The sequence below is a fragment of the Danio rerio genome, chromosome 5, assembly GCF_049306965.1.
Source record: "Danio rerio strain Tuebingen ecotype United States chromosome 5, GRCz12tu, whole genome shotgun sequence".
Lineage (NCBI taxonomy): Eukaryota > Metazoa > Chordata > Actinopteri > Cypriniformes > Danionidae > Danio > Danio rerio.
In genome coordinates, this window is record NC_133180.1 from 26,156,961 (window position 1) to 26,170,609 (window position 13,649).

Consider the following 13,649-nt stretch of genomic DNA (forward strand, 5'->3'; position numbering starts at 1 on the left):
CCAGAGTGTTTGTGGTCACATGATGTGCGTTTTTAGCGGTGTAGTTTGGACAGAGATCTTTTCAGAAACGCTAGGTGAAACGCCAGAGTGGACGTGGATTGTTTTCATTCTAAAATGCCATTTTAAAACTAAATTGTATTAGAGTAAAAATGGGCCTTGAGAAACCTTCAAGGTAATTGATGCTAATCTATCATTGGTAACTTCCATTATTACATAAACTCTATGCAGCTGGCAGCCTAACTTTCAATCAGGTTAGGATCAGGACTCTGGGTTGGCCATTTCTTTTATTTGCCAATTTATCACTTTTTATTATCAAAGAAGTGCTTTCCTGTTGTTTTGTGTGATATTTTCCTGACAGGACGATGAATGTAAGAAGAAAGTGAATGTTGCCAAAGGAGTTTCTGAACAGTATACATCAAGAAATACCCTTTGAATATTCATTTACAGGCATATTTGGATATTTCTGTTTATTATTTTGTGGTCAGTTTTTTTTTATAATCAATATATTTACTGACAATGTGTTACAAAATAGAAGTTGAAGTTTCAAACAATTATTTATATCGCCAAAGTTTTGAACGGCTTGAATGGTGATGTACAAATAAACAGCTGATAAGTTAGAAGATGTAACTGCTTAAAACCTTAGCTGTAAAGAAGGTTTAGAAACCATAGAGAAGACTGGAATTCATCAGGGTTCATTAAATAACACAACCTGCATTGTTCACTGTTCAATGTGCCAGAGCAAGCGAACTACTGGAATACTGCTACTACCAAAGACATAACCCTGACAAATTAAAAAAGAAATAAATATATAAAAAGAAATCAAAATGTCAAATCTGTGAATGTGAATATACTTTCTGATGTTCATGCTTTGTTGGTGATTGATGAGTTGAATTAGGTTGACGTGTAGAGCTAAAGAGTACGAAATCTGCTTGGTTCTCTGAGTACAGAGTCTCTGAGTATTGACTGACAGATAAATGAGCTTTTGACTGCTGTGATGTGCTCACATATTTGCCAGACAGCAAACACTCTAAGGCTTTCTGCAGCTGACGGCCTGTTCTTAGGCTCTACCTGTCAACGACTATCAAAAACCGTAAGATGCAGGTTTTGTTGTCTTCAGAGCTGTTGAAACTGAAGGGGGAACACAACTGATTTGTCATGCTGTTGACCTCGGGTGAACACGTGTTACAGCGTTAAGCATTCTATTCTGATGTGTCAGGAAACATGAAAAGCTGCGGTCAGTGAAAAAGTGTGGCGTTTGATACCTGTATGCTCTCCTCGGCTCTCTGTGTGCAGTTCATCATCGTGGTGAAAGTCAGTGTGGTGATCAGACCCGCAATGAAATGCTGCAAACTCAGACTCAGCACCGCCATAACTGAAAAACACAAAGGATATAATACACATTGATGCAATACATTGCAAAATATAAAAAGGCTTAGGTTGCAGTCAACTTAGGGCTGGGTGATATAATAAAACTGCTATCTCTATAATTATTTTTCATATTGAATTATAATGATATAGATTTTGATATACGTTGTTAATGCTTTTAGATTAAAGGCAATGACTGAAGCCACAAAAATTAGAGGGTCCATTAAATGGAAAAACATATTTTCGGCTGGTAAATTTTTTTTTGTGGCTGAAAATTCGATATATCTCTAATATTAACACACTTTTAGATTCCTATTGATTCCCATTTCTGCTAGGTAAATGTAGAGTAAAAACATAGAGTAGAAAAGTCCAGAGCTTATTGTTATTGACATCAATTTTATCACGATTCGAATTTATATAATATATCGGCCCAGCCCTTAGTCAACTCATATGCCCACTGCAGGATTGAATGATGCAAGAAATAGGAAAATGAAAGACTGCTTTTTGCCTGCCAATGAATGTACACATTCTTAGTGTTCTGAAGTGAGTTGATTGGTCAAAAATGGTGTCTAAAATTATTGTTGACCCATTTCTAGTGTAAATGATCTAACGAATGGGCAAAGAGCCGCAATCATTCTCTGTCAGCATTTATTTTCCATCTTGCCTTATTTTGTGGACAAACCAAACCAAACAATCACAGTCACTGGGATTACTAGACTCACCACTTCTGTGAAAGCCTAACTAAATCCACTTATCTGAAAACAAATATAATAAATCATAAATACACACACAAAAAATATAAGCAAAATAAAAACAAAAAATTAACAAACAAAAACAAAAAAAACTAAATGACAAAATGAAAAAGCAAATATTCCCAAAATCAAGCAAATCGAAAGCAAAGAAACAAAAAGCAAAACAAAAACAAAGAAAACAACCTAGTCAAAGAACAGCAAACACACACACACACACACACACACACAAAATAAAAACACAAACAACACAAATCAACAACACAAAACCAAAGCAAAACAAAAATAATGAAATAACAGTAGATCTTAAATTAAAAAAATACTCCTAACCACTGCCTTGATCATTTCCCCCAGTAAATCACTACAAAATGACCACAAATATTTTTACATTTCTTTATGTTGTGTGAAATTTTTCTTCTGATTATATAAACACACAGTTACTAAAATGACTGAAATTACGAGTCTGAACATGTGCCTGATGATACAGTGCATCTACACTACAAAAATGTTTACTGCTGCTTGTTCAAACTACCCGTTTAAAATGGGCTGAAAAAACACCATTCATGTATATGTTTAGGCTAATTTATTTGTTTAATGTTTAGTCCACCTAATTTTGTAAACTAATAAGTTAACTTAGGCGTTTAATGTTGGGCCATAAAAAGGGGTGTTTAAAGTAATTTTTTCTTCGGTGCACCGCGATGCAGACGTGGACAATTCGGTATCGATTCAGTAATAATCATAATCGGTTATTGTGTACTGATGTAATTTATCTCATACGCGCTTTATTGCAGTAGCTTGCTGTGGCGAGGGAGGCGAGAGCGAGTAATTTAAACAGTCCAACTACTTTAAAATGCAGGAACGCAGCACAATTCACTACGTGCGTCTTTCTCTGACATTATTTCACTGCGATTGAGAAAATGAAAGTAAACTCCATTTCTCTTTCTTTTTCCTCTCGAGTTTTTTCCTACATATCTATCATGGGCAAGCTCAGCTGTGATCGATTGACCATTTATCAAAGTCACTCATCAGTGAACATCATTAATTAGAGGCGTTAGAGCCAATTGCCACCCTTTCTTTTGAGTGTGTGACCAATCATTGGGGTGTAAGAACTTGCTTGTCAATGGTCAGCAGGTATAATATAAAATTGTAATGGTCAGGAAATATAAAATTGTGTATGGAAAGCATTGGCAACGCATCTTGATGCACTGAGAATTCAAATTGAACCGAATCGATGGCATGATAATCATAACCGAACCAAACCGCGAGACCAGTGCAGGTTCACACATCTATGGGACAACCTGAAGGAATTGTGTTGGTCCAACTACCTGGTTGAGGGATTTGTAGTCCCTAGCATGCTTTGCGTAGGATTGATTTAAAAGAGGGAAATGTTGACAATAAAAGTAATCTTAGGTGTTTAAAGTTAATAGAAAGACTTGTTAGAGTTTAATCTTCACTTTAATTTGAAGACTTTTGCAGAAGCTCCCATGGTTTGGTTTGGGTTGTTGGCAGCTTAATTAGCAAAAATATGGTTTGTTACTTTGCTCAGTGAGCAATAACTGTCCTAAAATTAGTTCTGAGATCTGTCTCAATCAACTGTTTATATAACTTTAGAAATTTGCTTAAAAAATGGCTCTTTTAGGATGACTTTGAGTAAAACGAAGAGACTTTAAAATGTATGACACATAATAGACACATGATATTATCAGATCTTTAAGTTTAATTTAAATTAAAACACAAATGCATTTAAACATTTATTTGATAAAATCATGTTGGACCGACTCAATTGTACTCAACTGTGTGAATAGTTTTTTTTTTTTTTTTTTTTTGGATTATTGGAAATTGAGATCATCCAGTAAGTTTTTTTTTTTTTTTTTGTGTATACTGTAGTGTGCTTGGTCTTTAACTTAACTCAACACTGTCGTACCTGCATTAAAAACACACTGTACATACTTATTATTGCACTGAGCCCTCTCAGACTATTAGTATCAAACTACCAGTTTATGTTGAAAATATAACTATATGTTGCTCCAATTGGCACTTAGAAATTAGTGCTGTGTTGGCCATTCTGAAGTGGATGATTTTATTTACCCAAGTAAAGTCCACTTGGAGCATGACACCGTCTACAATTAAAGTCTCCAAAAATCATGAATCTCAAATCAGTCATTACCCAGGCCCATTTTCACAAAAAAATCATAAAGCTTTCACATCCAGCTCCATCTGAATTATTCACTGGAAATGTTTAGTTCTGCCTAACAAGACTTCTCCATTACTTATCCAGGAACCACAGGAAGGAAAATCAGCTCTTCTGAGGCATCCAGTCTCATACAATATTGAAAAATATTTTCTGCAGAACTTTATCATTCTTTTTTTTTTTTAAGGGGGGTTAGACGGGGTGCAGAGCTGCTTTGTTCCGTTTCATTCGGGAGAGCGGCAAAAAGAAAGACAGAGAGAGAGAATAAAAAAGACAGAGAGATGAGGGAGTTGTCAAACAGAAGCTCGCTGACAAAAACATCTCGACTAAAAAGCCACGACATCCTGGGGAAGAAGTAATACAGTGGCAAAAAATACAGAGTAAAACAGCTAAAACGCAAGAGTTTCCCGGCTTTCTTTTTTCATTTTCATTAAATAAACATTCAAAGCACCTGTGAGAGAAAAAGACAGCGCGGGGCGAAAAAAAAAGAAAAACAGGCAGAGGGTATGAATATGGGTTTATTCATTTATCAAAGCGAGCCTTGAGAATACTCAAGGTAAAATAGAGTTAGCTTCTGCAGACAGAGACAGAAACGCAAATTCACTTAAGCAAGTTGAACGGGGAGCGAGTATGTTTGACATAACTTCTGTATGATCACTTCTATATGGTTCATGCATAAAATTTTGCTTGACTTTTGTGCTTAATCCAAGAACTGAGACTGTGAAGACGGTTATCAGAACAGCTCTACGGGAGTCTTGCAGGAGACTCACAGAATAAAAGTTTAAGATAATTTCTCGGAAAAGGCAGCACACTGTTCCAATGCTGGATCAATATACTGAAAGCTTTGGTAAGATATCAGTCTGTGGTACATTGGATTTCATATTAAACCTAAGGCAACAACAACAAAAAAAAAACTTTAAGCAAGTAATGAAATGAAGCCAAGTACAGTTATTAGACCCCCCCTTTGATTTTTTTTTCTTTTTTAAATATATCTCAGATAACATTTAACATAGCAAGGAAATTTTCACAGAAGTCTTATTTGTTTTATTTTGGCTAAAATAAAAGCAGTTTTTAATTTTTTAAAAGTAATTTACGGTCCAAATTTTTAGCCCATTTAAGGTATATTTTATTCAATAGTTTACAGAACAAACCATCATTATACAATACCTTGCCTAATTACCCTAACCAGCCTAATTAACCTCATTAACCTGGTTAATCCTTTAAATGTCACTTTAAGCTGTAAAGAAGTGTCTTGAAGAATACTGTATCTAGTCGAATAGTATTTACTGTCATCATGACAAAGATAAAATAAATTAGTTTTTAGAAATTAGTTATTAAAACTATTACGTTAAGTAATGTGTTGAAAAAAATCTTCTCTCCGTTAAACAGAAATTGGGGAAAAAATAAATGGGGGCTAATAATTCAGGGGGCTAATAATTCCAACTTTAACTGTATGTATTTAGCCTGATCTCACGAGGAAACGTAAGTATTTTACGTTTTGTCAGTTTAGTGGCTAATTCATATGAAAATGTACTAAATCAAAAAGTTACGAATTGCCGTGAGATTGCGTTGATGTATTATATAATTTCCCTCACCCAGAGCAAATGCATGACTGGCATCTGTGTCTGAGTCTTACTAGCCAATTGAGTGAGCAAACTTTCATTCTACCCAATCAGAATTGCGCAACCAAACTATGTGACACTTCAGAAGCATTAATAGGCAAATTAATCAGTATGTCGCTAATATAGGAATATTTTGGTTTCAACGTCACACACCAAACAAAAACAGGTCATTTGTAAGAGCTGTTGCAGAATTGTTGCCACAGCAAGAGAAAAAACAACAGCCAACGCCTAAAAAAGCACCACAGACGGCAACATGAGGAGTGTCTTGCTAAAAAGTCAACTAAAAGTATTGCCAGTTACACTCAATCTAGCAGTAAAAAGTAAAAAGTACAATTTTACAGTTGTTTGCAGAAGTTACATCATGATAAAACATCACGAAGGCACCAGAAAATAACTAACGCCATAACTCACTACTGTTTGCTCTAGAAAAAAATTGTGCTTAATTTCTGAATATTTATAAACAAATTTGAATAAATTTTGAGTAAGTTAGTGTCTTTTCAGTTCCTTTTTTTAACTAACACCCACTGCAATTTAGCAGTAAGAAGCTACGATACAGAATATTAAGCTAAAGCTTGCCTACAAAAATCGCTAATCAAATCGAAATCGCAGTATCTGTTCAACAAAATTGCATTTAAATATTTTGCCCAAACCGCACATCCCTATTTGGTACTTAAGTGAAATCTGGAAAATATATGTTGTTTCCAATTACATTGTTCTGGTGAAGTTCAGATGGAGGTCAGGAAGTAAAAAGGAATCAGAGACATAGAGGAAAGTCTGCATTTTTGCAATTTATACCATATTTCAAAGAAAATAGAAAATTAGCACAAATGTTGGGCATGATATATCATCAAGAAGGCAGAGTTTTTTCTACTGAACTAAAATATATTAGCCTGTCATCAAGGCAGTATACTGTAAAAGCAATTACACTACATGAAAAATACTACAGGAATTACTATAGTTTTATTATTTATAGTTTTATAGTTTATAATTTTGTCACAAGGGTTACATTTCTTTTTAGTTCTGTCATGAATTTACCATCAACAAACATTCTCTGCTGCTGCTAAGCATGTAGACATTTAAGTTACGGTTGTTTATTCCATCAAAACGCCAGTAAATACTTGGATTATTGCAAAACAAGACAGAGATTTCATTGCAGCGATTACATGGCAGGGTACGTTGTTTATATTCTTCTGGATTTTGTGTAAGTGTGGTGGTGCTTGCATCTAGCATTTTATAAACATTACCATATTTATACACATAGCTATGCCTTTATCTAATCTTTATTGCTGCTGTCTAACGAATTATCGCGTTCAAAATCGTTGGTACACATAGATGTATTGAATGAATGTTGATTACATGTTGCCTTTTCTTCCATTTTCAGTCAGTTTCTTGAACTTTGCCCCTTTATGAGCAAAAACTTTTGAAAGACTATAAAAGCTGTTCGGCATTTCTCATTTTGGCCAATTTAAACAATTATAAACAACATAAAACAGAAACATTTTGATGTTCTGATAGCGATTCCTATGCAGAAAAATCACTTCCTGCCCCAAGTCTCGCGCGTCATCAATGATGTCATGTGAAAACAACCTATTGTTTGTGTAACATTCTCCAGATTTCCCTTAAGTACCAAATAATATTCTGTTGTATAAAGAGTGTAAATGTATTAATTAACCTTATATTATGATTAATAAAATAAATCAAGCAAAATGTTAAAAAAATTGAATTAATCTTTTGATTTTCACTCTGTTTTTGTCTTCTTTCCATTTTCCATCACCTTATGTTGTTTAATGCAACGCTGAGAGTTTAATTCAGACTCACTCTGGCTTAACACCTGTTTACTCAGTGCTAGGTGCTGAAATGGACACTTTAGCCTGTCAGTGAAAAAACACTGGAAACCGGAGACAGGCCTATGGATGCTTAAATGCAGGGGAACAGTAGAAAGCTCAGCGGAGAAGAGGTCAATTTCACTTCTATATATACACACACATATACGTCGTACAGGTGAGTCATTTGACTCTTATGAACATACTGTACCCACAAGATGCACGAGGGAGTAATAAACATGTTTTGAATGCACTGAAATGATTACGAAAGATGTTTTCCTTTCTGTTTTATTAAAAAAAAAAAAAACAATGGACAATTTAAAGATGTGTAATTTGTGAGCAGCGCTAAAATATTGAATAATGAATAAAGAAAAATAATAATAATAAAGAAATATATTCATTAATTAAAGCAAAAGAACACGGTGTGCATGTGCATTTCTCACCTTTCATCATTGGCGAGGGCTCCAGCACTACGAGAAGTGAGCTCTGGAAGACCATGCTTATTGTCCGCATCATAAACACACGTCTCATCAACAGGCCAATACTGAGAACAAAAAAAAAAAGAAATTAAAAAAATACAGCTTTAAAAAAATGGGGAAAGCTTAGTTGGTATTATCTTACCAATATTTTTATGCAACATTACATCAATTTATTCTACATTATTACATTGTGCAATATTATATAATTTCACAAGACATTTGTTACATTGTATTACATTATGAGCACATCGTTATTTTCCAAGGACGCATTCAAATTGATCAAAAGTGACAGTAAAGATATTTATTATGTTACAGAAATTTGTTAATAAATGTACTAATAATTTAGTTCTTTTCAACTTTTTATATATTAGGACATTTATTATAGATACGGTCAAATCTATCACACTTTACATGAAATATTTTGACAGCTTGATATGAAATTGAGCAGCAACTCAACACATCACAATTATTTCTGAATGATATTGTGATACTGAAAACTGACATGATGAAATCAAAGGAATCAAATACATTAAACTCGTAAAGTCATGTGCTATTTTGTGCATTCTGCCAGCATTTTGCCTACCCTAATTTAAAAGCTTCCCAAATCCACATGCAGTGATGTAAATGTTTACAAAAACTTTGGTATAATTTGAAAGAAAACCCTTTGAATTTTCATAAAAAACTGTTGAAAGTGATTAAAAATAATTGTATATGCTGTCTGTGTTATAATAAACCTCTCCAAATAAGAGGCGCTTTTTAAAATTGCAAACTCAAATTCGAAAGTGTACCTTTTTAGGCTCTGTGTGGTCTAGGTTGCTGTAATTAATTTAGTTGGTTCCTGCACATAGTTAGTAATCATAGGAAAAAAGAAAAATGTCTATCATAATCTATGCAAAAGTTATTCTATTCCATTTGGTGAGAGAACGGAACCACTTATGGGGGGATTGGGCCTGTACAGTCCTTTAAAATTTAAAGAATGCAAAAGTAAATGACGTCACGAACCCGGAACATCTAAACATTGAATTATTTGTTTAACAACAGATAAATATAATCATATTTCACATCATCACTGTATTTTTGATAAAATATGAAAAAAGATAATCAGTCTTAGTGCTAAATAATATCAACTTACAATACACAATATAAAGAAAACACCACAACAAACTGAAGGCTATAATTTACAGATCAATGGCTGTAAGATATTAATGAGGGTCAAGCACACAGGACTGCCACATTGTGACAGAGAAACACTCTCATACCGATGCTTACATGCAGTGTGTTTTCTAACACACTCTAATTGATTCTCTATTAGCAGTTAAGAATCCCCTGAGTAAACCTCCTTCACAACATAATCAATAACGCGACAAGATCCACAGCCACGGGCTGATTAACCCCCTGCTAATTAGTGACCATCTCACACCTCAATCTCTCCAGCTCCAATCAGAACACCCGGAGGGGCCTGTCAATCACACACATGGGTCTACAGTCATAGCTGTTTTACTGCTGCTTTTCACATCTAATATTTCAAATGTCACAAATGCACAAGTAATGCCCCTTATTGGAACAGAGAATTATATTTAATTACCTTCCTTTCACCTAGCATAATTACCCCCACAAGAGAATTATATCATATACACAGCCTACAAAAACAAATTAAATTAATGTGCAAAATATAATTGTAGCATTGGTTTTGTTTGGGGATTTTACAATACTGAATTAATTAATACTGAATATGCTGGATAAGTTGGCGGTTCATTCCACTGTGGCGACCCCAGATTCACAACCAAAGAACTCATTTATAGTACTGATCCAGCTTTAGTACAATTTGTTTATGGTAATAGACATGGCCAATATTCTAGTTTATTTTTTATTTTTTTATAAGGAATGACAATTCATGCACATGTTTTGACAACTAATATGACAGTGATTTAATGCTTCGTAAAAGTTGAAGACACCTGAGACCGATTATAAAGTGCTTTCTGATGCAAAATCAATTTAAGGAGACATTTAGAATAGGCCTACTAGACTAAGAAACATTGCTCTAAAAGTAAAACTGCTAAATAAAATTGCTAAATACTCTTGACACTTGAAAGTGTAAAGCCACAACAATGATGGCAAGTTACTGCATAACATATTTAACAAACCGTTTACTACGAATAGTATGTAGTTCTGTTCACATGGATAAATGAATATTAATCAAATGATGTCATTACACTGTTGTGCCGTCAGCCAATAGTTGCATTGCTGATCATGATTTCGAGGATCATTAGTACAGTCCTTCACAACAAAAGCAGAGATCTCAGATCAGTTCATCCAGACATTTTAATCTAATTTGCAAACTTGTCTGAAGAACCAAATTAGCAAGAGATCAGATATCAAGATTAAAAGATACAGAATCTGCTAGATCTCAGTCATCTGAGATCATTTAAGCTAAGTACGAAGAATGGACCCCTGTGCCTCTGATTTAAGTTATTTAATTGGCACCAAAATAAGGCACTGAAACCTGCATTCTAATTCGCTCCAGTTCTCACAGTAGTTAATGATGACAGTTTTGATTTTAGAGTGAACACACCTTTTAAAGCAGTCAGACCACAAGATTATGAACCAGGGTCAAGTTCAGCTCTAGTGACGAAATGTGTTGCATGACAATGGGCTTGACTCGTCTTTAAGGTTACAAAACAAAGCACAAATCACATTTTGACATAAAAGTCTACTGCATTTGAATAAACTCTGTGGCCTGTTGCACAGAAAGCGAATAGAAAAAGAGAGAAAGAGATGCGGGTAAAGGTCAACTGGACTTTAAGAGAGGAGTAAGGAATCGTCTGTCATCTTAAACCAGTCTTTTAGATCTAGATGAATCCAGTCCACAACAGCCGCCGGTCAGACAGAAAGCCAATCTGCCATCATTCTCATGCAAACACCCTCCCTGCATCCCCTCAATAACACTCTTTCATATTTCACTCAGATGAGAGGAGACAGACAGAAAGAGAGCTGTAAGAAAGACAGACAGGGTCTTAAAGAGAAAAAACAAGCAACTTCAAGCGAGAGAAAGATTGAGAGAGAAAAGGGTGTTAGAGATCGAAAGTGACTTTAAAACAGACGTATCACACGAGCAGTTAGTCCCGATAAGATTCGTACTCTCAGATTGCTGATGGCGATCAGTGTATGGGGGTCAGTTTTTGGCCACTCAAGCATTTCAGATGGGGCCGGGATAAGTGTCCAAATTAGCTTTTAGTGGCCCTGAACAGACAACGGCAGAAACCCAATCTGTGGGAAGCAAGGCCTGAATGCACGACTGTGTCGAATGAACGAGCCCCCTGCGTGTGAAACTTTACATTCCTCTCCATTCACTAACACTGCCTTTAGCACAGAGACAGAGCAAGAGAGAGAGAGAGAGAGAGAGAGAGAGAGAGAGAGAGAGAGAGAGAGAGACTGAAATAGAAAGAAGAACAGAAAGTGACTGAAAGAGAGACACAGGTTACAGAGAAAGGGGAAGAAAAAAGAGTGAGAGAAGCACAGGTAAGAAAATTTGAGAGAAAGCAGATATTCACTCTGACTTTTTTCAGCTTTTGGGACTACACTTCCTCTCCTTTCACCAGCATTTTGAAGGCATGCTAATTTAAGCACAAAATCTTAAATTCAAATCACCCACAGATATTTCACCTAAATTAAGCCTTCCTGACACTAGACTTTGGGCATGTACAATTTGTACGGGTGCTGCAACGGTTGTAGTGTGACACCTTTTTTTAAAAAAAAAAGCCAAATTTAACTTATATCCAAAATACTAAAATTAATGCAACCTACACCACTTTATTACAGCACTGCAATCCTGCAGATTTAAAGTTTCAGTTCTTTCAGTTAATCTAATACCAATTTTAGACTGCATAATTTTCAAAGTAGTTGCGTCTCAGATGTTTTCACACTGCATGACTATCTGGGCTGCCTTCCATTGTTGCTGTGTTTACACTGTAGGAAGGATCGGCGACAGGAGGTTTCACACCGCATGACTCTACAATAGGAAGAATCACCGACAACTTTTGTCTCAGTCTGCAAACTACATCTCACAACCAAACACAAGCGAGAAGTGAAATGGAAACAACGCAAGGTCATGTACAGTAGTGCAGGGGTCTCAAACTCAATTTACCTGGGGGCCGCAGGAGGCAAAGTCTGGGTGAGGCTGGGCCGCATAAGGGATTTCACAAAAATAAAGTCCTCAAATGTCATTATTAACAGTTTTATTATTTCTTCTGAACATGAAGTGTCCTGAACATTAATAGAACATTAAGTGAAGATTATGAACAGTTCTTCTGAACATGGCATCTTTTGCCTACTCCTTGCTGCCAGAGACTTGACAGCGCTTCTTCTCACAAATCTGAACCACATTTGGCTTTAGAGCGGAAGCAGTTGAGAGCCTCAGTAGGGCTTGGGGGAACTCACTCAAAACTTCCATTCCCTCACCCAGGCCCGTGCAGAGACCGTCCAAAGGGCATGTGCAGGGGGGGGGGGGGGGGGGGGATTGGTGCAGATCTGCAGAGTGGATGCGCGCGTACTGATCAGCTGTGTTGTAGCGTGCGTACTCAAGAGCGGTGTTGTCGCGCGCCTACTGAAGGGCGGGACCGAAGGTGTGCCGCATCGCGGGGGCTATCAAAGACTAAAAAGGGCATGTGCACTGCACAAGTTGAGCCCTATGTGTGCACGTGCCTGCCCTCACCTAAAAAAGGCGTATATATGTATAAATAAAACACCCCCACCCCACTCCAGTCACATCAGTCTGTACCAGTCTGTATCTACCTATAATATATATAAGATGCAGGCTGTAGCTAGGTAGGTGGCAGGCTGCAGATAGGTAGCTAAGTGGCAGGCAGGGGCGGGAACAGCTTACCTTGGTTCTGGCCGGCGCGAGTTCCCTCCCGTCACAGCGTCTAACAAAGGGGCGGGGTGCGTGGTGACGTCATCGGCATCCCCGCCCCTTTGTTTACACGGCGGGCGGGGAATGCCAGTGACCGATGTGTACGGATAGAATCAGCGGAGCGGGGAGCGCTCTCTCTCCCCGCTCCGCTGATTCTGTCAGTGTACAGCGGTCGGTGCAGGCCACAAAATATTGCACTGAGGGCCGCAAATGGCCCGCGGGCCGCGAGTTTGAGACCCCTGCAGTAGTGTATCTTTTGGTATTAACTACATGAGAAAGAAGCCTTTAGTGGGGTAGAAAATGTAATTAATTTGCTCCCCTGGTGTATTGAAGGGAATTAGCAGTTTATTTACTTTATTTCTTTTTCGACTCGATTGTGACATTGCTCAGATGACAAGTCAAACACACACGAGTGCTCCTGCCAAATTTCCACTATAGTTTTTCTTCCATTTCTAGGGTCCAAATAAACTGAAAATGAGGCCCAGATATTTAGCATGACAAAAATCTCATA

The 13,649-nt window shown here is 36.6% G+C and overlaps 1 protein-coding gene across 1 annotated transcript in view; it reads right to left on the reverse strand.

Moving 5' to 3' along the window:
- The window catches only part of mfsd3 (major facilitator superfamily domain containing 3), a 44,304-nt gene that overhangs the window by 10,830 nt on the left and 19,825 nt on the right, over nucleotides 1-13,649 (reverse strand). The window contains exons 4-5 of the mRNA XM_002661995.8: nucleotides 8,194-8,294; nucleotides 1,263-1,372 (exon numbers count right to left, since the gene is read on the reverse strand). Coding sequence (XP_002662041.3) covers nucleotides 1,263-1,372; nucleotides 8,194-8,294 — 211 coding nt within the window. The remainder of the gene's footprint in view (nucleotides 1-1,262; nucleotides 1,373-8,193; nucleotides 8,295-13,649) is intronic.